Here is a 23,614-nt window from a genome sequence, read left to right on the forward strand (position 1 = left end):
CTCCAGGCTGCTATTGTCGGCATCTACTCATACTTCCAAAGTGTATCCACTCATGGAGTGTATTTCCCCGTGACACTACGCGAGAAACATATCACTTTCAACTTGAATTCCCTGCAGTCCTTTTAAATATTTCCACAAGTTGGGAAATTCTGCGCCCATACATATTTGCAGGATATAATATTTAATTTCATCGTTGGTCATATATACCTTATCAGAAAAGAGGAGCTCTTCTGCCTGAGCTACGATTCTTGCTTAGATTCTATGTTATAATGTTTTGTATAAAAAATTACACTAAAATATATATATTTTCAGTGTAAGTTTTTTTTGAAAAAATGTTTAATTTTATTTATTTGTTCTGATTGGTTTGCAATACAGCCCAATTCAGAAATATTTAATATATTATATTGCAAATTAACTAAATATGTTGTGGCTTACAGGCCACATACAGCTGACATTTGTCAAGTTTAGTCCACACACTTGTATTGTCCCTGTGCTTTATTTATTGTCATTGCAAATGCAAGTCGCACCGGAAACTGTAGACGTTTAAATTCAAATGGCATATCTGTCGGGATCATTGGGATGTGTGGCAACAGTACATCTTTTCCTTTATACTTTCCACTTAAAATTGTGGCTTCGATGATATTGTTCATCAGCTTTTTCACCGATAGCCTGGTACCGTTACAAAGTCGTGGTGGATTTATATTTCGGAGAAGAATGATAAGTGCGCCAATTTTCAAAATTAATACGCGCGACGGCATGCCTGGCAAATCTAGGGAATTCAAAAATTCCGTTGGATAATTGACAACTTCGTCTTGAGTCATTATAGTATCGATGGACTTATACGTTGTCGCTTCGCCTGGTATTTCGTTTTGAATGCAGAAATTGATGGCATAGACATCAATATTTTTGGCTGCTGATATAGCACGTTCACTGAGCCACTGATGATTTTTGTAATTTTGTTTGATATTTGGGAAAACTTTGTGAATCAACTCGTCTGTGGTTGCTGTAATTTCACAGAAGTTTGTAGGCAATTTGATGCACTGTGTGGATTCATTGATTGCCATTTTCCCATTCCCAATATCCAACAATTGTTTTGCGAAACGTTCAGCAGATGTATCACGTTGTAGTTGTACACGCATATTGATTTTCAATGTCAATTTCTGTACGTGTTGCCATAAAACTGATGATATGAGACATGCATTAAGTTCATCAGCGGCTGTTGAATGTGGTTATAACTGGTAGAGTTTGTCGAAAATCACCAAACAATAAAATGAGAGCTGTTGATTTCCTCTCAAATCTTTTAATGTACGATGAAGCGCTTCTAATGCTTTTTTGTTTGCCATAGTACATTCGTCCCATATAATTAGTTGACATGATTGGAGTGTACTTTACCCATTCCAGAATTTTTGATGATATTGCTCGTATGCATTAGTACATTTTAATAATAATGAAAAAGGCAAGTGCTGAAGAGCTCAAGCAGGTATGTAGTAGGGAGTTGAAGGATAGATAATCGTGATAACCAGAGATCTGTGGACAAGAAGCTGTTGCCCACAAAAAATGATTCACTGTTGTCCACAAAGCAAGAGAGCAAAAAAAAATTGGTTGACAATAGTGAACCATTTTGTGTCACCGATATCTGGTGATAATGCCAGATCACCAACACTTGTCGATTTTCGCGATTATACGGTATTTCCACAAAGGGATGTATACCTAATTTTTATGACTAGCCCGAGACCTTCGTGTTCTGGGAAACAAATATTGCAAAAGTGGTAAAATTTTATACTATTTTGATATTAAAAATGTGAAATTTTTATGCTGGAACGCATTCTGGCTCGGAAACGAGGTGCTGTTATGTTGTTCCATTCTTATGCTTATCAGTTTCAGTTTAATAGGGCTAATGGTGTTCAATTTATCGTCAAAATATACTAACATACACATTTTTTCTTAACCATGAAAATCATCAATTGAGCCGTTATATATTTGTAAGTGGCGTAAATCCACTTTCCTTCATTTCGATAAATATCTCGCAAAACAATAAATATGAAGTTTAAAATTCACGTGTTCACTTTTGCCTTGGGGAGAAATTTCGGCGAGTGCTATTGTATTTAAATTGAAATTTCTACCTGTGCATAAGGCTATTAGTGGGATATACAACAGTGTGGTAATCTTTGAGTGCAACTATCCAAAGTGGTATCCCCTTTCTGTGGACTTCGCTTGGGCGAGTTTTTCTAGAGTGCATTTACAATAGCGCTTGGGTGTTTTAAAATATTTAAAAATACTGATGGCTTGTAATAAGTTTATTCTTCTTTCCAAGGAAATATAGAACTAAAAGTAGTAATAACAGTTTGTGAATTAAGTAAAACTGAAAGTGTTTTTGGAACTAAAAGTTGGAATTCCGTCACTTTCAAATATAGCGGCTCAATTATTATTAAATAAATATAGTAAAGAATATTTAAATAATGCAACATGTTTTTTTTCCATAGTTTTATTTTATGACATCATATTTTAGATTTCTATTCGACAATCGAATTTAATATAATATTATTTTATAACATTTAACAATATGTAAATATTGATTTTCATAAAATTGACTAAATATTGTTTAAACAAAAAAGTACCTCTTCTCCAAATAAAAATTTCATGTGACTTACAACACTACAACATTCATATACATAAATATGGAATGGATTAGGCAACATTTTTTACTTCATGACAGTGATTGCATCAAAGCAAAACATAGTTCTATGTGATATATTACAGTAAAATAAAATATACATAAATGTCAATATAATATAAGCTTAAAAAATATAAACAATATATATATATATGTATGTACACGTCTTTTTTTTACACCAATTTCATGTTCAAGACCAACAGAACTAGAAAAAATCCCATTTTTTCCACCCCTCAAAACAATACATGTACTTAGTATTTATGTATATTAGATAAATAACAAATCAAAAATTAATATAATAAAAAAATGTATAGTTAATAAATAGTTTTGATATTTTATTTCAAATGTGATTTTTCATTTAAAACTGATTATTGTAATACTAACAAATAAATAAATTTATTATAAATATATATGTGTACGTTATTTTAATCCACACAACCTAGAACATCAAATTCCATGTTATAAAAATTGAAAATAACTTCATTGATTCAACGTGTTGCCGAAGAGAATTTCCGAACCGGGCGGTATATTTGTAGACTCGGAGTAGAAATATTTCGAAAAACTAAACATGCCAGAACCGTCCAAATTCTCTTGCTTGGTAATGTTCTTTATATTATCGCTAGAGCCAAAATTGGTATTGACTTGAGTCGCAGCATGCAGCGGACTGGAAGTCACACTCTGTGACTTCTGCGCAAGAACTACGTGACCTGGTATATCCGTCAAAGAAGTGTAATTCAAGTTTTTATCAGCAGACGAATTGTAGCTGAAGGACGCATTCAAATTCCCCACATTCATATTATCCGTCTGAGAAATTGCCGCAGATTTAGAAGCATCTGGAGCAACGGGCGGCAGTGAATTGTACGGATTTGTGATATATTCACCATATAAAGATTGGGGCTGCTGTCCTACATTTTTCAGAGCCAGCTCTCCGTCTGACAACGTCGACCGTTCAGTGAGTAAAGGTTGAGCTATGGGAGTTTTATTTTGATGTGCAACCTGCTGCTGGATTGAATCTGACGCGTGAGGACTTACTAGAGTGAATTGTGACGATGCAGTATTTAGATTTAGGTTTGTCGAACACGGTGATATAAGAAAGCTGCTATTTGTAGGTGGAGGTTGTGTCATTGAACTATCTGGGATTTGAACATTACAATACTTTTGGGGTAAAGGAGTTGGGTACAATATTGGAGCTTTCTGTGACGAAACCGGAACTGCGACTCCAATTGGAGTGGACACCATCTGAAACAAGCCGTAATTTAGCCAAAATAAAACAAATTTATGATACTGAATAGTTATAGAATAGAACTTGTCCAAACAAACCTGTCCCAGATGTGAAAAGAGAGGCGAATGTACTTGCGATCCAATTGCTGGAGGTTGTAATATAATAGATGAACCTTTCATTACCGGGTTAACATTTGGTGGATTTTGTACTCCAGAGTTCAGTATATTGCCGTGATTTAAATTTGACGTGAATATTGGATTCTGAATAAGCGGAGCGTTATTATTTATAGTTGATTTTTGAGATTCGGTAGCAGTTTGATTCAGAGCTGGGTTGGTTGTCGGTGGTTTCAATTGTTGAACTGGTGGAGGCTGAATGGGAGAAGAAGGCGTAGAGGCCGCCTCTTGAATATTTTGCTCTGGATTCAAAGGAGGTACTGGCGCTTTAGGATTCTCTGCAAAATGAAAATAGCAATAAAATCAAAGAATATACATATGTATATTAACAAAAGTGGTATTCGGTAATTTTTTCGAAAGACAATCACCGAACGCTATTCTACCAGTGACGTTTTCTTTGTTGTTCAAAATACATTGTTCGAATGAATATTGTTAGCCAAGTTTCAAACCGGTGGTAATATGTTCAGTAATACGCATTCGCTGTAACGTTTTTACTTTATCTATGTACGTAGTAACAATAAATGAAGTTTTGTGATCATGCAAAGATTCGAACTCGAGATTTTGACTGATTCGAACTCAGAATCGATCACTCATCACGGTTTTATGATCTGGAAAATATGTGTGTGTGTGTCTGTGTATTTTTTGAACACCGTTAGTCCTATAGAGCTGAAACTTAGTATAAGTTACTGTTATTCTTATCGATAACACGCAATTTTTTCTCAAAATTTTGAATTGAACGGAAATGGCATCTCTCCTTATAGGTGTCCTCTTTTTTAAGTTTTTGAATTTAATTATCTCCCAAACCGCCAATTAAATCTGACTGAAAACTTTGTACATGTAATAGAAATTATAAATTTTATACCCCAATATTTTTAAACCGGAAGTAGTACTTTTACTCTAGTTTATTTTGACATTATAAACAGATGGGTCTACGTGACGAGACAGAATGTTAAATTAGAGAAAACACAAATATCGGAAGGCAAAGATCGAAAATCGAAAGATCAAAAAAAAAATGGTGCATGGTAAACGGTACATACTCACTTAATTTGCGCGAGCAGGATACAACATAATGTAACATTCTGTCTCGTCACGGAGACCGTAAACAGATGTACGTCATCAGATGTAACATAATTTTAAAACTTTTATCTAAAAGTCTTGGAAAAATGTGTAATTGTGGTTGTTAATAATGACTCCTTTCTGTTGCTTTACTTTCCTTTATTGAAGAAGAGAGGAGGGACTGCCGGCTGGTGTGTGGTGATTGGCACATCACCTATCGAATGTTAAATTGATAATACTATTAATGAACACAGTATACCATCGGTAGCCCTCTATTTATACATATATGTATACTAAATATCTGGTGGGGAGCGACCATAACCATATGAAGATTGTCCAAGTCTAATGACGAATGAACTATAAGTTGGTACCAGTTTAGATAGAGGGGTTAGGTTTTTGTGAAAACGTCGCTCGACTAATAAATTGAATTGGAAAGTCACATTTTTGTTTTGAACACATTCTTAGAGTTAATACGGTACTCATTACCTTTATTCGTAATACCTAGGAAATATTAACGCATTATTGAATTTGTAAAAACATCAGAGCTGTCAAAACTCAACTGTTATATTACAACTGGCGCACATTGTTGAAAGTGTGTTTGCACTTGTAGAGATACAATTTACTAGTTGAATTGTATTCGAATATTAATGACCTAAAACGCCAATTGGAATATATTACAACTGAAAATACACCTCAACTGTAACATATACATACATAGATAAAGTATAAATGGAAAAACATAATATTTTTAAATAAACTTGAAACTATCAATACAAAAGTGTTATCTATCCATCAACGTAATAATTTACAATCGAGTTTTGTCGTTTGAAAAACGTCATTCGAATGGCTAACGCTTCGATAATCTACTATTCGAGTTACTGGCTTCGACCAGTTGATTTCAAAGAATTTACCTAGAATTATCAAAAGTACATACCATATGACTTGAATAAATCATCTTTGAGCTTCGGCAGAAAACTATTGATCATATTCCAAGTTATGTTCCATAAATCAGTATATGTATCTCCATCACTAAATACCTATAAAACGCAATAGAATAAGTTAAAAGATGCATAGCAAAATAAATTTCATGTACATAAGTATTAAAAAAATATATTACTTTTACAGAATCCATTACAAGCAGCATATTCTTGAGAGATTCCAAAGTGGCTTCGTATAGCAAATCAGTAGTGTGCGATCCTGTCATCAGAGAACGCATCAAATCCAACAAACTCAACCACAAACTAGGAAACGAAGGTCTACTCAAAAGTGGAGTTAAGTGATGTAAGAAAACCTAAAACATTAATAATAATAAAAAATCAATCAATATATCATTCACCGTCAAAAAATATATACATATATAAAATACCTTGCACATAATAGTATTAGCTCTCAATCGAATATCATCATTATGCTTTGTAAGACGTGATAACAACGGGAAGAGCACACAATGGAAACATATCTCCCACTCTTCACCGGACAACGTTTGTAAATCGTGAACTAATAAAGCACGCTGCAAATACGTCACTGCACTATTCGAAACCTACAAATTTTCAATCGATATAACAGTACTCAAATTATATTTTATTTCTTTGTTGATATTGCAATCTAACCTGTCTTCTGTTGTCGGTGCACAGTCTAGCTATGCCTTGAAGAAGCGGCTGCCACGCTAAATGCCACAAATTGCACCAATCCATCCCGATCGACACTACAAAATGATTTATTTATTTTAGTTTAGACCATTGTGGCATTACAGGAATTCCCGATGCGCCACAATGGTCGAAAAAATACAGAGAGATGAGAAAAAATAAAAAAGATACATATACACATGTATATACACAAACAAAAATACATCATATATATAATATCGCTATTCTGTGTGTCTGTGTATCTGAGATAACGCTCGTCGTATTATAAAAGTCGTTTCGATTCGACATACATATGTACATCACAGTTAAAACAATGCCAACAAAACGTTCGAATATAATAACAAAAGAAAAAACTTCTATATACATATATAGAAGTTTTTGTTTGTCATCTATTGAAAATTTATTTAATTAATTACAATTTCTATTGGTGTTTTATATTGTTTATATGTGGGCAGTGCTGGTTTTAGGGGGGGCTGGGTCGGGCGGCGCCCAAGGGCGCCAAATAAGTTAGGGCACCGAACGATGCGCCAAAGGCGCTTTAAAATTTAAAATTAGAGCCCCAAAAGCCATTCAAAATTTTAAATTAGAGCGCCAAAGGCGAAAGTTCTTCCTAAGGGTGTTTAGAAAAAATTGCTCGAGGGCGCCATCGGGTGTAAGGCCGGCACTGTATGTAGGTAGGTGGGTAGGTAGTTTTTACCATTTTTTTCACGTGAACGGTAAGATGAGGGAAGACACGAATAAAACTAATTAACTAATGCAAAAAACTAATTAATAATAATTAACATTTTGCATTTCATATGTACAGAGAGAGAGGGTAAGCAAATGTGACTTTTGAGCAGTTGGCGAAACACAACAGAAATGTTATGCCTATTCTGTAGTTTGTGTTAAAAGATTTAACGATTTCGGAGAAAAATTCAAAGCTTTATTTATAGATCTGGAAGCAAAGAAAAGCCAACAGACATTTTAGTGTTAATGGTTACTCACATTGTTTATTTACCAATTTTTATCGTTTCTAAACTTAAATAATTACGTTTTCATATTATGTATTGTGTTTTCAAAGTACGGACTGATGTGAAATAATAATTAAAATACCTATACTCATACAAAATGTTATGCTTCCAGAGTTAATAAGCATTGCATTCCTGTGAGAATTTCGCGGAAAACGTTCATGGTGGTAGTGCGCGTATGTTAAAATGACAAAATGACTCCTATTAGGTGCTGAAAATATCCTAGAATCATTTAAAAAGCTAATAAACTATCTAGGGATATCCAAGAAAAAAGAAAATTCTCGAAAATTCTTGGCCAATAATATTTTGGAGAATATTCTCATTCTCCGAGAATATTCTCGACTTACAACACTAGGTAATACTCATAATCACAATACGTATTTAAGATACATACAGTAGCATGTACATATAATTCAATCGCTTTACATTAAAAACAATATGAAAATACCTGGTGAATTCAACTCCTGCATGTTTGTACTGTTGGTTAGATTAGACTCCTCTCTCCACCACTTGAATATTTGAGCAGTTCTGCTGTGCAGAGTGTGCATCAAATCCAATAACTGAAATAACATCATCGTGAATGTCTAATCAAAATTTAAAACATCATTTAAGCATTCCATTTTAAATACCTGAATGCTTATCAACTGGTAACCGTCTGGCACATCCTTCTCTTGATTCATACCAGCAGATTTGACTAGTTTCTCGTTCATCTCCTGTTGCTTTTGCATTTTTTTAAAGTGACTAGTTTGCTTCTTGCGCTTGCCGTCTTTGTTGACGAGCATATTTGACGTAGTGGTTATTTTGCTTTGATTCGCTGAAATCATTACATATGTAGATTAATAAATCAAACTTTTAAAAACAATAGTGTAGTGTATATAAAAACAATAGAAATGGGAAGTGAGAAACGCAGCAGTAGTGGTAGAGGTAGTTAATTGTTCTTGATCAGTCGGCCTGCCAGCTCCGAATGAAGCACAGACCAAAACTGCCCAATTTATTCCCATCGGGTACTCTCCGCACAGAGAGTATCATTGGTCGATGGGTCGCGAGAGTTTATTGGTTGTTGTTTATAGGCTGAGGCCTTTTTGGCGAGATCAGGTGATCAGCGCTGGTAAACTAGTGGTCGACGGGCACCAATCACCTTATCTCTACGTTACAATAGTAAGTTATAGTATGAAAAAATCAGAGTAGATTAAATGGACAAATTGTGCATGGTTTCTATACGTAAAAGTATACTAACTTCCGTGTAAGCTGGCTTCGACGAATGTCCTTATGCAATTGACGCAAGATGCAAAATTGTACGGCGTAATATGGGCTACGTCCCTGACGATGAAAGCGAGGCACTCCCAGCATTTGAGCATGGCGTATGGATCATGTGGTCGTAAAGCACAAGGATGAATCAAAGGATTGCCTTCCATTTGAGACTGTTGAAGACTGGTCATCGGAGTTTGAACACCATCGGCGTTATTTCCGACCTTTAAAAATAAATTTTAAAAATAATTTACTAACTAATAATACAAAAATGATTCATAGAAGTACTAAATAGCACACCAGTATCCAGCCTTGAGTCGGAGGAGAATGAGAGAGTTCACCTTCTGATGTGTACCCACGATCGGTGCTGACGGAATCGTCTTCAGAACTTAAGGCACCATCAGATTTGTTGCCTAAAATTAAATTTAAAAATATTCATCAAATCTTCACGTTTTTTTTATTTATTTACTATTATTCAATTATTATATATTTTTACATTATACAAGACATCTATAGTCAAATATTGCAAAGTAGTATTGCAAACATTTTATACAATACGATCAAATACAAGCATTTATACAATACAAATGTATACGATCATCCTCCACAGAAACATATATAAGTTTTTAAATTTTTGCAGCATTTTTATACAAACCAGAGACTCTGAATAACTCAAGATTTGCGAGAGACGTAGGAAAGGGGATGCCAATTTTTGCAGGACCGTTTCAATGAGAATCAGAAATATTGGCAAACTCTGATAGGAAACGATCGACCTGGAGTCACAAATCAAGGTCTGGCCAGCAGCAACCGGTGAGACTCGAACCCACTCTGTTCGAAAGGGTAATTGGATTATTACGCACATTGTGATCGCCCGAAGGACAATTTTTGCCATGAAAATCGCGAATACGGAATACTTGGTACTCGAGTTCTCGTTAGTATGATGGACTTTTCAGCTGCCAGATATTCCATTATGGAGATTTTAGTTACTTTTGGGCGAGCGCTTTGTGGGCAATAATCACCGAACCGTTCGAAAGCATTATATGCTAACCACTAGTCCATGCCAGAATTACATCCATATACAGATTCGCTTATACCAGAACAGCTCAAGCCAGCAACGGCACGTAAACAGCAGTACGGAAATTATTCTTTAATACATTATATATGGACTCATTCATATGTTCCGTAATGAGTACGTGACTATCTGAAGCAGCAGCAACCGAAACGATCTATTCATATTATACACCAGTACATGTCACCGAAACGTATCAAGCAGAATCGGTTTTCTTTGGAAATATTCACATAAGACGTGACGTCATAGTGGCAAGTGCACCCGTACTAACGAAAGTGTTGCCATGTGCATATGAATACTTTCGGAAACGTCATATTGTGACAATATTGATACGACACAGGCAATATTGCTGAAAATGGGCGCTACTGTATAGCATGAGTTGTCTTTTCGGTACAGTATTGGGCCGAGCTGTTGTCGTGCAATGCTGGATAGTATAAACGGACCTTAAAAAAAAAGCATATTGTACCTGTTAAGCATTCATCTTGTTTGAGATGCATAGCACCGGCACCAGTTGTCTCCAACAAAGTGAAAACCAAAGCCCAATCGTCTCTACTGTGAATATTTTGCGCAGATGTTTTAACCAATTCAAACAAACCAACGGCGATCTTAAAAAAACAACAACAAATCAGTACATATTGTAAAATGAAGTCTATAAATAATATAATTTGTATCGAGGATTTGATTACTTGACTGGCTATGTAATGGTAGACAGGATAGCTCAAATCCAAAAAGCTATTGAGCGAATGCAATACATCGCTAGCACATTCTTCACTCCTCATCAGATTTATAGCGAGTTTGAGCAAGCCAATCGCCGATCGCTCCAGCAATCCTGAAGGTCTATTGTTGACACCAGGTGAGAATTTCTCTCCGAAATTGTTAGTCATTTTTTCCGTGAGGGTCAATTGAGTGGCCGCTGCGGCAGATTTCATGAGGTCAGTGACGTAAGTTTCAGTCGCTTGCCAAACATGAGACACTCTATCCCTATTAAAAATAATCAAAACATTAATAAAAACAATTTATATACAATATCACCGATTATAAAACATAGCAGTACCGATTTTGTATCACTATTTTGATGAGCAATTCGAGGAAGAACACGGTAGTATCGTCAGTGTAAGACGGTTTATACATTGTTTGACTTTCATCGACTTTTCCAGCAGCTATTAAGTATTTTACTAATTCCTAAATAAAGAAATAAACAATTTTAAAATGATTATAATACAAAAGCAATCATCATTTCAACACAACCATTACCTGTAAACTGTCTAATTGTAAAAACTTGGAATCAGTCAACAGCATAGTGTCTATATTGCACTGAGCTACACCTTCACTTGCGATTTGTATAAGCTCGGCTTCTTCCGGGTTAGGATTCCGCAAAGCGTTACTTTCAGAGGACAATGCAATGTACGAATACAGGCTTGAAAAAAGGCCAGTTTCTTGCATCTTCGTCTGTTGAGACGGCTCTTGTATCAGCGATATTTTACCAGTCGGCGAACAAAAGTCATCAGCTTCAGTAAATGACTAATAAAATAGAAAATAACAATGAATAAACATCTGAAAAAAAAAAACAATCATATAAAAAGAAAGCAAAATTTCAATACCTTCGGCAATAAATGTCCTTTGAATAAAGCTAGCACAACTTCAAGGATGTGCTTCCAGCCTTCTCTAATGGAATCGGTGTGCCTGTGACAAACATTGAACACTTTTTTCAATGCTAATTGAGCCTTCATCGATTGCCCAAGAGTAGTTCCTAAAATTTCAACACTCGTATAACTAAATCTTATGAAATATAAACAAAATTTTAAATAAACGTGTAGAAAAAATACCGATATAAATATATTGAGCCTGATCCGGTAGATTGAAGAGCCCTGTAAACTTGCACAAGCTCAAGATCAGTGTGTCCAGTTCGTTCGTCAGATTAAAGTGACCTACGATCGAAGCACACTTGTCGAAGCCTTCCAAAGCCTGGCAGTACAACTGTGACTCGTTCGATTTTTCAAACAAGGATGATAATGCGGCGATCTGCATGATACAAAATTGTCATTATTACATATTAATAATACCTTATTGAAAATATATATATTCACACTTACCAATGGTCCCCAAGTGAGCGTAAACAAGTCAACATCGTAAGCACCGTTTGGACAATGATAATAGATTCCTTCTTTAGTTGCTCCACGTCTCAGTAATACTTTCCAAAGATAATTCTCTTTGACTATACCGGTACGTTCAGCTGGCATTACAATTTCTTCATTTCTGATTAAAATTATAAGCAATTTTTTATACAAATATGGTTAATAAGTAGCACTGTATATATTAGGGTTTCTGTATTCCTTTCATTCTTTTTCAATTCCCGGGACACGGGACGGAACCTGGGATCGTTTCCGGGATTCCCGGGATCCCGGGACACGTGTAAAAAAACATTTTTATTAATAAAAAAAAATATCTATTTACAAAATATAAAAAAAGTAAACAATACATAATATATCTATTAACTAGAAAAAATGTAATTATAATAATAAAGTTATTTAAAGTAGCCTCTTAAGAATACTAAAATATTTAAATGAGAATCCGAAAGCCTATTTCTATATTTGGTACTAAAATTTCCAGCAATGGAAAAAACTCTTTCAGTTTCAGTCGAAGTTGAGAATATTTTACGATTCTTTGTGTATTTGATTTATTATTTCCCTTTGTGCAGTCTTGAAAATATACAACATTTTCAAGATTTCGATACCTGGGATTCGAGATAAGAATTCTCGGGACACGAGACAACAAAAATTCCGTGAATTCCCGGGAATGTTTGTCCCGGGTCAGAAACCCTAGTACATATACATATGTTCAAACATATGCAGATAGTAAAAGATTGTTTATAATTGAGTCAAATAACAAGAATTACTAACTGATAAAATTAGGTTTAAGAAAGAACAACATTTCTAATTGTGATATGTCTGAAAAATCTTTTGAGCAAAGTGTTTTCCTGCATATACATACATACATATGTACATGTGAAACTTTAATGTTGAAAAAAGGAATACTATGTACTATCAGCTATACACAGAATCGCAAGAATTTATAACCAATGTGACGCATTTATGTAGTAGACTCAATTAAGAGGGCTGTACACCCGAAACCTTAATTTTGTTACCGTTCCTTTCTTCGATATATATATTGAGTGAATGTATATATTGAGTGAATGCGACAATATATATCAATATATATATTGAGTGAGTGCGACAGTTGCGCTTCGACCAGATAAAACGTATTTTAAATTGACAAAATCGAGGTTTCGTATTCTACTATTTTCTCCTCCAAAACTGGACCAATTTTTAAAAAAATTTCATCATCGGTATGAGAAAGATACTTTCTGTGCATCTATCGGGGTATTTTTTTAAAAATCGACCGTTAAATAAGCACGCTGGACTCGTTTCGTGGGTGTAAAAAAGAGGCGATTTTATAGATGTTTGGCGGCTCCTAGCTCATATAAAAAATAATTAATCAAAAAAATAAAACGAAAGATGCACCCTAATGGTGGATATCCATAGCATATTAAAAAATAATTTCTCTAGTGCCATAATTGAGGAAAGGAGAAGTATAGTACGTTTGTATAGACAAGGCGCTGCTGTCCAGCCCTCTTAAGGGCTCACTTCAAAATTTACCGACTCCAACTCTGACTTTATCTTACGATTCAACTCTTACTCTGTCTCCGATTTCAATTTATTGAATTATTGGTAATGAAATATGTATAAATAAAAAGTGGGTACGTTCATAGTGTATGTCTATGAATTTAATACAGAAACAAATCAATTTATTAAAAAAAATAGGAGTAAAAATAAGAATAAAAAAAGAGATGGAGGAAATAATCAGTTTCAGCCACAACACATCAAAATACGTGCAATTCAACAATTTTATTCACAATTTCATTTAAATTCGTGATTTTTATAAAGAAATTATTGAATTTAATATAATAAATTATTAAATTTGAAAAGCTTTCATCGAGTAATGAATGACATTTGATCACATACATATAATCTTTTATTCTAGTATAAAAATTAAACACTAACTTGATAGAATTGAACGTGGCTTCCAGCATCTTTTGATCGAAATCATTACTGCCGTTACATCCTCGAAGATTTTTAACAAAGTCTTCAATCGTCATTGGTATGTTCAATTTTTTCGCATTGTGATTGTGCTGATCCATATTCAACATGATCACAGCATAAGCGAGACGGAATGCAGCGTCGGTATTCGCAAATGGATTACCATTACATTTCTAAACAAAAAAATCAACAATATCTATAGACATATGTATGTATTTTTCAATAGTAAAAAAAGCGACTGATAACGAAAGCTTTTACGCACATGCCAGTGTTCTGCAAAATGCTCCATTACTAAAAAAATAAGAGGAGCTTCACCGGGTAGACGGAAAGTCTCCAAATAGAGACGAAGCGCTTGATCAACTCGAAGCTCCTTCATATCAAAACTCGCTGCATATGTTGCCAATATGCGAGACTCTACATTTTTCTTCTTAGAAATATATTCACCTGCAATATGAATCAATATAGAATATGTATATTTACAATTAAACTAATACATTTTAAATTAATATTTCTACCTATCATTTTTTTATCTAATGCTGGATTATTTCTGAGAAAATGTGCAATTTCTAACGGATCCAAAGGCGTTGTTAAAATACCACGTTCTAGTAAATATTCTATTCCCTTTTCAGGCTTTTGATTGAAATGTTCAGTTCCTTTAGCGATCCACTAAAACGAAACGTATGTATGTATATAAAAAATCCAATTTCAATTCAATTATATATGCATTTCAAACTATTATATATGTACTTACCTTTTTTTTATTTTTGATTTCTACCAACTGAGCTTGAGTCGGTAAATTACTTGAAATTTTATGTCGACTAGATTTGCCGCTAGTTATATATTGACTAATATCATGTATAACCGACTCATCGCCGACATCCTCGCAGTCTTCCATATCGATGGAGATGTATCTCTTCCTGCCGCGGCTGTCGACAGAACTATCGTCCTTATTTACATACTCTTCTTCTGCATTTTGCTCGACTTCGGCACTCGACTTGATCTGTTGACAGTTTGCTTCGATAGATTCGATCACGGTGTACAACGCGTCCAACGCCAAAGCATGATAATCATTCACGCCAGCTGCGACGATGCTCTTAGAGAGTAGCTTCGTAATATCCTCGAACAAATTGGAACTGTAGACGTCGCAGTCATAATTGAGATAAATTTCAGTGCACAGTCCCGGGATTTTCCACATTTGAGCTATGCTGTCGAGAGATAAGTATGTTATCTCTTTCAATTCGTATGAATTCTTCGAATTGTCGGACATTATGATTTCTATGAGCTTGGTGAAAAACGATTGCATTTGGAACTTTAAATGAGTGCGAAGGGACTCGAATAATAAAAACGAAACTTGCAGATCCAAAGCGAAGATTGATACTCTTTCGGAATCCAACAACTGAAATGAATATATCGATTGAATTTCATTTCAAAATTGTAATCATTAGTATTAAAATACAAAATAGGAACATACGCTTAGTAAATTTCGACAAAGTGGATCCTTGATGAGTTGAAGTATAGACGGATGTTGAGCTAAATGATCGGCTGCTACTTCTAATGCCGTCTCTACTAAACAAAGTCCCAAATAAACCATCGATGAACTATTTTGAGTGTCCATTGGATTGCATAGTGATATCAAAAATCTAAAAATGAATGAATAATATAATTATTATACACAACGGTTACTGAAATAACTGCATAGTATACATATTACTATATATATATATATACCTTAAAAGTTCCCTGACACAAGCTAATCCGTACGGTTGCAAATTAACTTGCTCATCATACTGAATGAATTTCACACCTCTCGGGTTTGTAAAATCTTTGTCACTCTCACAAACGACTCCATCGTCAGCTTTTTCAATTTTTTCAGAGTTTAATGTATTATCGGACCCGTCTATCGTATCGTTTTCAACTTTTTCCGCGATTGCTTCATTTTCAGAGCTTATAAGTAGCGGCTGTGTTTCGTTTTCGGTATTTACTTCAATTTCTTGAATGTCAGACTCTTTATCTAGTACATACTCCGATACCTGGTCCATGTTTTCGGATGGATTTACACATTTTTCTACTAATTGACTAATGAAGATGTTATCGCTAGAAGCTAAATCCATAGAAGAATGTCTTCCGTGTTTCTTGGACGGACTTTTTATGACACCTTGTGTAATGGTTACTTCATCGGAACTAGAAACAGGAAATGCTTTATCCAGTTCCGGCGTCTGATCGGTATCCAAAGTTGATCTATAATTATGAATAATAATAAATTTAAATTTTCAGACACACGATCACAAATCGTGAAGGAAGAACTAACTTTGCATCCGGATCGTCTACAGAATTTGTTATCCTAGAAATATTCTCCTGAATGTTTGAAACTTTTGCAATTTGCCCTGAATTTGCTAAATTTTTACTGACCATTGGATTAGAAGAGGTACTATCCAATCTTGTATTATCAATAACTGCAATAATAAAAATAAACATTGCAGATTACAAACAAAACACATCTGATAAAATCGTTATCATTTCACTCTGAATACCTTGAGATTGACTTCTTTCATTTTTGAGATTTTGCCTATCACGTTTTGCCGAATTCGTTCGTTTTTTCAAAGTCAACGTTTCGGAGCTTAAATTTGAATCTGCGTCCAAATTAGAAGATGCAGAAAATTGAGGCAAACGCATAAACACAAGCTGGATCATATCTCGTAAACATTGATCGGCATTTCGTCTAAGCAACTCTTAAATAATAAAACAAGTATTACAAAATATAAAATTTTCATATAATTACTATACACACATATTAAAGCATGAAAAACTCACCACTGAGACGGGTTTCAAAGCAAATTCTAAAACAACTCAACATTATTTCACACACGGAATCTCCTGTTAGCATAGCTCCTTCCGGACTAAGCATGAGAGTCCTCAACACCTATACGTGAATTAAAATAAATACTAAGTACTTTTCATTCTTCCATATGTAATATGTAATTAACAGTATGAAATATACAAACTTGTAATATCTTCATTAGCACTACCCCATCAGAGGAATGATCAGTGCCAACAAATCTTGCGTGTGTTACAGCATCTGCTATATTTTCAACCGTTGCTGGTACGGATGGATGTGTCGGATCTAAATTTTCAGTTTAGTGAGAAAATATCACAAATTATCATCAGAAAGAAAAATTTTCATACTTGCGATATTTTATTTCAGCAATATTATGAATGAAACAAAGCAATTATTCAATTTTTGTGTTATTCACTTTTTGTCACATGATATGATTAATTCTTATGCAACTGCAAGAGTTTCATATTTTAAGCATCAATCATGATTTAATTTATTATTACTATCCGTATTTAGTGTTTGTATAAAAAAATATAAATTATTAATAGTACACCAAGACCAATTACAAATTTTGATAAAAATTTGTAAAGATGAGCAAAAAAAACCACGTCTTTTACATACCGGAGCGAAAAATAATCAACATTTTCTAAGTTTAAACCATTGAATTCGAATATGATAATGCTTTTTTCCGTTTCTTCTCGTTTATGAAATATTCAAAAGATAGCGTTTAAAAATAGGCAATTCTTACAGTTTTCTGACTTTTGCAGTCTTGCTCAAAATCTAGTATTGCTGTGTCAAAAATAAATATTGGATGTTTTATTCTATTGATGAGAATTTTTCGTTTCTTTAAAATACGTATAATTAAAAGTCAAAAATATACTTTTTTTCGATATATCCACTGGGACAGTTTTATATATAAAGATTGGATTATAATATCAATATTTTTCCATTTTCGACTTTTAAAATTTGACTAGGTAATTAATTTTATTTATTTTAAAACAATAATAAATCACAATCAATATAAAATAGCATCCGACTATTGGTTGCAATACTCAGATTTTGAGTTATAGATTGCAAAAGCAAAAAATCTGAATTTCGAATTTTTTTAAACGCTCATATCTCATAAACGAGAGGAAACCAACAAAAATCATTATCATATTCGAATTCAGTGGGTCAAACTTAGTAACGATTGATTAGTCTTTAAAATTTTAGTCATACTATCCATTTAAAGGGATATTATAATAGAGGTACATATATAAATGCTACTCTACATATATAAATTCCAATTCTGGCAAATATCAATCAAATCATAGTTATAATTTGAACATGCATACTATATGAATCAACAATGATGCAATTCATGTTTAAGAACTAAGCAAATGATTTTTGTTTTTAATTTAAGATCTATTGGTTGGTATTGTAATTGATTTTGGGAACAAATGCTGAAATGCTGAAAATAATTGTTTCGCCCTTGCATATTGATTGACATATGGCAATGTGCTAAAATACAATATTGTACTTGAAATTTTTGTATCAGTTGAATTTTGACATGCAATGAAGTGTTCTTGGATATATACCCATGAGCCCATATGAAAGGAACTTGTTGACGGCAGCTAATGCGAGTCCGGTGACGGTGGCAGCTGTCTTGTCGGACCTGATGACGGCCAGAAAGGGTCCGAAGTATAGGTTGGGGTCGAGCGGGCGAAGGTCTGTGGCCCGACATAGTCCAGACCGCAGCCTCAGCAGCTGAGCTTCGAGACGGGAGACGTCCGGTTCAGGAGCTGGGCGCGCGCCCCGCCTCAGAGCCGTCACCACGACGGACACCTCGGCCGAGACGACCAAAGGACCCCGAACTCCACACATGCTCCTAGTGGAGGGGGCTCCGCCCTCGCCCTCACTCTGATACTCCCAGCACAACAGCTGACAGGTGTCACTACACAACACAACACGCCCTCTTTACGGCCATTGCCGCGACGGACACGTGTGACACGAAACACATTGTCACCACTCATTATTGTTTCACTTTATTTTGGGCCCTTTTCAAATGCGCTATTCAATTAATAAAAAAAATAGAATATTATCTGATTAATTTTAAAATCTGAATAATAAAATTTTAGATGTAGTATTCATGGAAATAATTGTAATTGGTTTTTAGCTATTAAATTGGTTCATTAATGCCAATTGACTTTAATTTAAAGTGGCCATATGTATTGGTTTTACCAATTGTGGCGGCTCGCTATACGACATGGTCGAGTTTGGTTACCTTCCTGCGAGTGGGGACCAACTCGGCTGGGTTCGGAGAGCGGCTACTCACTCTGCCTTCAGCTGTCATAAAATAAAACACGTGCATCAACATGCCAGTCGTCTCATTCGTTCATCCCCCATAGAGTGTTGATTTTTTTGAAAATTAGTCTGGTTAATTGTAAGATGTAACCGGAATAGTCAGAATTGGCCTTTTTCAAACAGGAGCAGGGAACAATTTCTCCTAGATTCGGCCAAGTTAAGAATATGCATGTCATTTAATGAAATACATATTATGCATCTCAATCAAATCGATTATTCGTTACTAAAAGCTTAGGCCAGTATAAAATGCAATTAATTTAGAATGTCGATCAGAAGCATTTTCAAAAAAAAAAAAGGTTTTTTGAACGACAACTTTTGCCGCCCCCCGGAGAAAGGACGTCCTTGGATGAGGGCCTGGGTGTGGAAAAATTTAGGCCCCAAAAAATCTTAATTATATATGACATAAAATAAAACCTATTTTTACAAAGTTCTTTTATTTTCGACTTGATTTATCTCGACCTTTTTCACTTTTCGGGACCCCTTTCATGGCCGGCGCTTGGGTATTTTCCATCTACTATTCCCCCAAGTTGGCTGGCCATCGGTTTATTTTGGGACTACAAAATCAAAAACTTTTCGTTTATCCTAGTTTTATTTTATTATTTAACTAAAAATTTTACATCTTGATGTACGGGGAGACACAAACTCAAGATTTACGTGAAATATTGCGTACTTTTTCATATTTATGGTTGTATTTTCCATACCAATAGATTCAATGAATAATGAATTTAAATGGTCGAGTTTTGTACAATCTGTAGAATTAAGAAAAATCAGAGTGGTAATATCGGTGTTAACGAATATACTTTGGGGTATAACCCAAAAAAATATTGAAAACCCAGATCTATGTATGTATATACCTGAAACCAATTTAATGCACTTCAATATGTATGAAATAGGTGGGCTGAAAAGTTCGTAGGCTGACACATATATGGCGCTACTAGTATTAAATTCATATGATTTTTAGGGTAAACGGACTACTAGTCATATGTGAACCAGTCACAGGACAACCGGTCGCTCTAGATCGGTCACACGTGATCACCCGTCACACTAAAACTGGTCACACAATAAAACTGGTCACACCCTAAAATCGACCGGTTGACCTGTGACCGGTTCACATTTGATTAGTAATCACCGAACCGATTTTTAGTTAGCCCTAACCTTCAAAAGATATGTGTATAAATTTGACAGCTGTCGTACTATTAGTTTGCGAGTAATAGCTAGTCACCGGAGCCTGAGGGGGCCGTGTATTGTTCAAAGGTTGTAAATGCATTGTTAAAGGTTTGCCGAACAATGGATAGCACTGTGACTTTCCTACCTCTAGTAATAGCATTTTGAGTGAAGCAACTTTTATTAGTTTGAAAAAATGGATAAAAAGGAATTTCGTGTGTTAATAAAACATTGCTTTTTGGCGAAAAAAAATACTATTGAAGCCAAGGCTTGGCTTGATAAACATTATTCGGACCTTGCACCAGGAAAATCAACCGTTGAGAAGTGGTTTGCTAAGTTTAAACGAGGCGAAATGAGAACCGAGGACGATGCACGCAGTGGACGTCCCAAAAAGGCTGCTACCGACGAAAACATCAAAAAAGTCCGCAAATTAATTTTGGATAACCGTAAAGTGAAGTTGATTGAGATAGCTGGGACCCTAAAGATATCAAAGGAACGTGTTGGACATATCGTGAATGAATATTTGGGTATGCGAAAGCTCTGTTCAAAGTGGGTGCCGCGCGAACTCACAATCGACCAAAAACAACAACGAATTGATGATTCTTATATGGAATAAAAACAAATAAAAAATATTATGTTCATTTTAATTTTATCAACTACATATATCACAATAAATGTATAAATAAATATGAAATTATTTTTAAAAACTTAAAACTATTCCACCAATAATATAAATTGGGTGCCGCCTAATCTCATATGAAATTATTTATTTATTTAAAACAAATTTATTTGAATCAATTTATACACTCATAAGTCTGTATTAAAACTCGCATCAAATCTTGCTGTTCGATATTTAGGAAATCTTTCATTTCAGATCTCAAGCTGATGAGCGCTTGGGTATCACCAACTTTACATGCAGTCAAAATTGATTGAACAAACAAAGTTAGCTCAGGACTAAGAGCACCACCTGAAACAGAAATACATATGTATGTTAATCCAATTACAAAACTTTCACTTAACAGTGGATTGCAAAGAGATAAGCTATCACCTTCAAATTTGGGATTATCATTATCAATATCCAAAGTATATCTCTCAATAAGTTTTTCCATAGACTCTGTTATTACTTTTGGTGACGGTTGAACAATTAAATATAAAAATAGCCTATTAATTTCACACCTATAAAAATATTATAAAATAAAATATCGCAAAGATAATTAATTAACGCGTCAAAGTAATATTAAAAATAAACCCACATTTTGATTTCAAAACTATATGAAAATTCATTAGCCAATTCATCAATTTTTTCATAAATACGTAATGCTTCTTCATATTTTCCTATAGTAAAATTATTTATATATATATAACTAATTTATCACTCATTTTTATATCATACTAATATAATACCATTCAGTATCTACCATCTTTTACGTATGCTGATGCCATATTAGTATAGCAAATAAGCTTATATCCCGGATTATTGGCATTATTTTCCAACGCATTTTGATAGTAAACTGCAGCTTCGCTGTAGTGCCCTAATTGCTCCAAATTATTGGCGACTTCTAAATTAATGCAGGATTTGAGTGACGATTTTTCAGGATATCTCTTGCTGGAATGGCTATAACAACTAATGGCAGCCTGAAATTGCAAATTAAATTCATCGTAGAAAAAAAAACATATATTACAAAAACGATGGTGAACACAACCATACTTCTAAATTCTCTTTTCCGGGATTGATGCACCTCAAAGAACTTAATTTCAATTCCGCCTTCATGAATTGTCTGGCTGACATTAGTAAATATTCAGCTTCTCCGATAGTATTTCCTATGGAGCCTTCACATCTGGCTGCACCGATATAACACAATCCAGCATATGGGGGCTGTTCTGCATGTTCACATTGTAATGCTAATTCGGTGAATTCATCCGTTGCTTCAGAGACATTCGGTTTGCGCATAAACCTCCTGTAATAGCATTCATTATAAATTATTAAAATAAAATCATCAGCTTTGTTTGACTGATATCTAGAGATTGAGTTATCGAAATCACGATACTTTGTCCTAAAATACTTTTGTATATTAAAAATTAATTGATTTAATACTATACTTCTTTAGTTTGTTTGATATTGCATTGTATTTCTCGGAAAACTCGGGACCGAGATCCGTTGCCATCTTGACAGCTATCTGACAGCGGAATTGTGCCAGCCTGTATTTGGCCATAAAATATAGACCATTAACACGTATAACATATTTCTGAAGGTAATTGGACTATTCGTCACATTGCGGTGGTCACAAAGACAATTTTTGCCATGAAAATCTTTAGCACTCAATTTCTCAATTTGATAGTTATCGTTAGTATGATGGACTTTCCGCTGCCAGATGTTCCGTTATAGAGAATTTCTGACGAGTACTTTGTGACCAGTAACCACCAAACCATTTCTGAACACGAATTACTGGAATTTTGGTACCGCATCCATTTCTGATATTTTATATTTACCATTCAATAACGAAAAACATGTACATGTACATATTCTTAAAATGTTATATATAAATCAAAATTTCATGTATCATACAAAATGAGACTCAATTTTTACACGCAGAAAAATATGCGTTAAAATTCTTGTAAATACTTTTTTTTATTATTTTAATTAAAGTTTAATAATTTTTATTTTTATGAAAAAAAAAATTTGATTTTTAATTTTGTATAAAATGTTTTAGTATTTTAGTGAGGCATGATTATACCTATCTGCATTTAATAAACTTGGTTTACAACTTTGCTTTTCGTAGATTTAGTCAATTTTCATAGGTGCCGCTAATCAAATCTTAATCTTCCATATAAACAAAATAAATTATATTAAAAATTGTTTCTAAATCTACACTTATTATTCTTTTTTTCATCAAAACTGGTTTTTTATTGTAATATATTATTTGAAAATTTTCTCCCTTGCCCATTCTTTTATTTACATTTACCATTTGTTGTAATTTTTTGATTTTTAATCATTCGAGGAAGAAAAGTATAACACATTTATTATAATATAATATTTTTATTATCAAATCTTTTCACATAATAAGTCAGCATCTTCACTGAA

General features: G+C 34.1%; 3 protein-coding genes across 4 annotated transcripts; all 3 read right to left on the minus strand.

Annotated features, from left to right (window-relative positions):
• Window positions 1-464: 464 nt before the first annotated feature.
• LOC143909090 (uncharacterized) lies at window positions 465-1,374 on the minus strand. Its single transcript, XM_077426991.1, has 2 exons — window positions 1,260-1,374; window positions 465-1,216 (listed from the first exon to the last, which is right to left on the minus strand). Exons 1-2 carry the CDS (start codon window positions 1,372-1,374, stop codon window positions 465-467), a joined length of 867 nt encoding a protein of 288 aa, XP_077283117.1.
• A 1,103-nt stretch (window positions 1,375-2,477) lies between these two features.
• Window positions 2,478-19,074, minus strand: garz (Sec7 domain-containing protein garz). Its single transcript, XM_077428414.1, has 28 exons — window positions 18,603-19,074; window positions 17,195-17,313; window positions 17,004-17,112; window positions 16,724-16,921; window positions 16,501-16,645; window positions 15,921-16,430; window positions 15,664-15,832; window positions 14,944-15,588; window positions 14,708-14,858; window positions 14,455-14,636; window positions 14,157-14,365; window positions 12,189-12,351; window positions 11,922-12,117; window positions 11,697-11,845; window positions 11,350-11,616; window positions 11,150-11,277; window positions 10,782-11,076; window positions 10,562-10,700; window positions 9,327-9,439; window positions 9,016-9,250; window positions 8,408-8,592; window positions 8,227-8,338; window positions 6,736-6,830; window positions 6,492-6,665; window positions 6,243-6,416; window positions 6,060-6,162; window positions 3,995-4,347; window positions 2,478-3,913 (listed from the first exon to the last, which is right to left on the minus strand). Exons 1-28 carry the CDS (start codon window positions 18,886-18,888, stop codon window positions 3,155-3,157), a joined length of 6,363 nt encoding a protein of 2,120 aa, XP_077284540.1. The 5' UTR covers window positions 18,889-19,074; the 3' UTR covers window positions 2,478-3,154.
• A 2,241-nt stretch (window positions 19,075-21,315) lies between these two features.
• On the minus strand, window positions 21,316-22,754 carry Hap40 (Huntingtin-associated protein 40 kDa). Of its 2 annotated transcripts, none has more exons than XM_077428415.1 (6): window positions 22,633-22,754; window positions 22,241-22,490; window positions 21,951-22,167; window positions 21,786-21,867; window positions 21,581-21,708; window positions 21,316-21,499 (listed from the first exon to the last, which is right to left on the minus strand). In XM_077428415.1, the coding sequence occupies exons 1-6, from the start codon at window positions 22,743-22,745 to the stop codon at window positions 21,327-21,329; spliced, it is 963 nt and encodes a 320-aa protein (XP_077284541.1). In that variant the 5' UTR covers window positions 22,746-22,754; the 3' UTR covers window positions 21,316-21,326. The 2 variants fall into 2 exon arrangements, with proteins under 2 accessions (XP_077284541.1, XP_077284542.1); XM_077428416.1 differs by having other exon boundaries at window positions 21,316-21,486; window positions 21,553-21,708; window positions 22,633-22,733.
• Between the last annotated feature and the right edge of the window lie 860 nt (window positions 22,755-23,614).

This window comes from Arctopsyche grandis, chromosome 3 (genome assembly GCF_051622035.1).
Source record: "Arctopsyche grandis isolate Sample6627 chromosome 3, ASM5162203v2, whole genome shotgun sequence".
Classification (NCBI taxonomy): domain Eukaryota; kingdom Metazoa; phylum Arthropoda; class Insecta; order Trichoptera; family Hydropsychidae; genus Arctopsyche; species Arctopsyche grandis.

Coding starts and splice junctions, on each gene's coding strand:
- Hap40 (XM_077428415.1), bottom strand. CDS start 22,745: ATGGCCAAATACAGGCTGGCACAATTCCGCTGTCAGATAGCTGTCAAG. Junction 22,168..22,240: donor CCGGAAAAGAGAATTTAGAA/GTATGGTTGTGT, acceptor TTGCAATTTCAG/GCTGCCATTAGTTGTTATAG. Junction 21,500..21,580: donor TGATAATCCCAAATTTGAAG/GTGATAGCTTAT, acceptor TTTCTGTTTCAG/GTGGTGCTCTTAGTCCTGAG.
- LOC143909090 (XM_077426991.1), bottom strand. CDS start 1,374: ATGTCAACTAATTATATGGGACGAATGTACTATGGCAAACAAAAAAGC. Junction 1,217..1,259: donor AGCTCTCATTTTATTGTTTG/GTGATTTTCGAC, acceptor CACATTCAACAG/CCGCTGATGAACTTAATGCA.
- garz (XM_077428414.1), bottom strand. CDS start 18,888: ATGTGTGGAGTTCGGGGTCCTTTGGTCGTCTCGGCCGAGGTGTCCGTC. Junction 12,118..12,188: donor CGCTCACTTGGGGACCATTG/GTAAGTGTGAAT, acceptor TGTATCATGCAG/ATCGCCGCATTATCATCCTT. Junction 6,417..6,491: donor CTAATACTATTATGTGCAAG/GTATTTTATATA, acceptor TTAATGTTTTAG/GTTTTCTTACATCACTTAAC.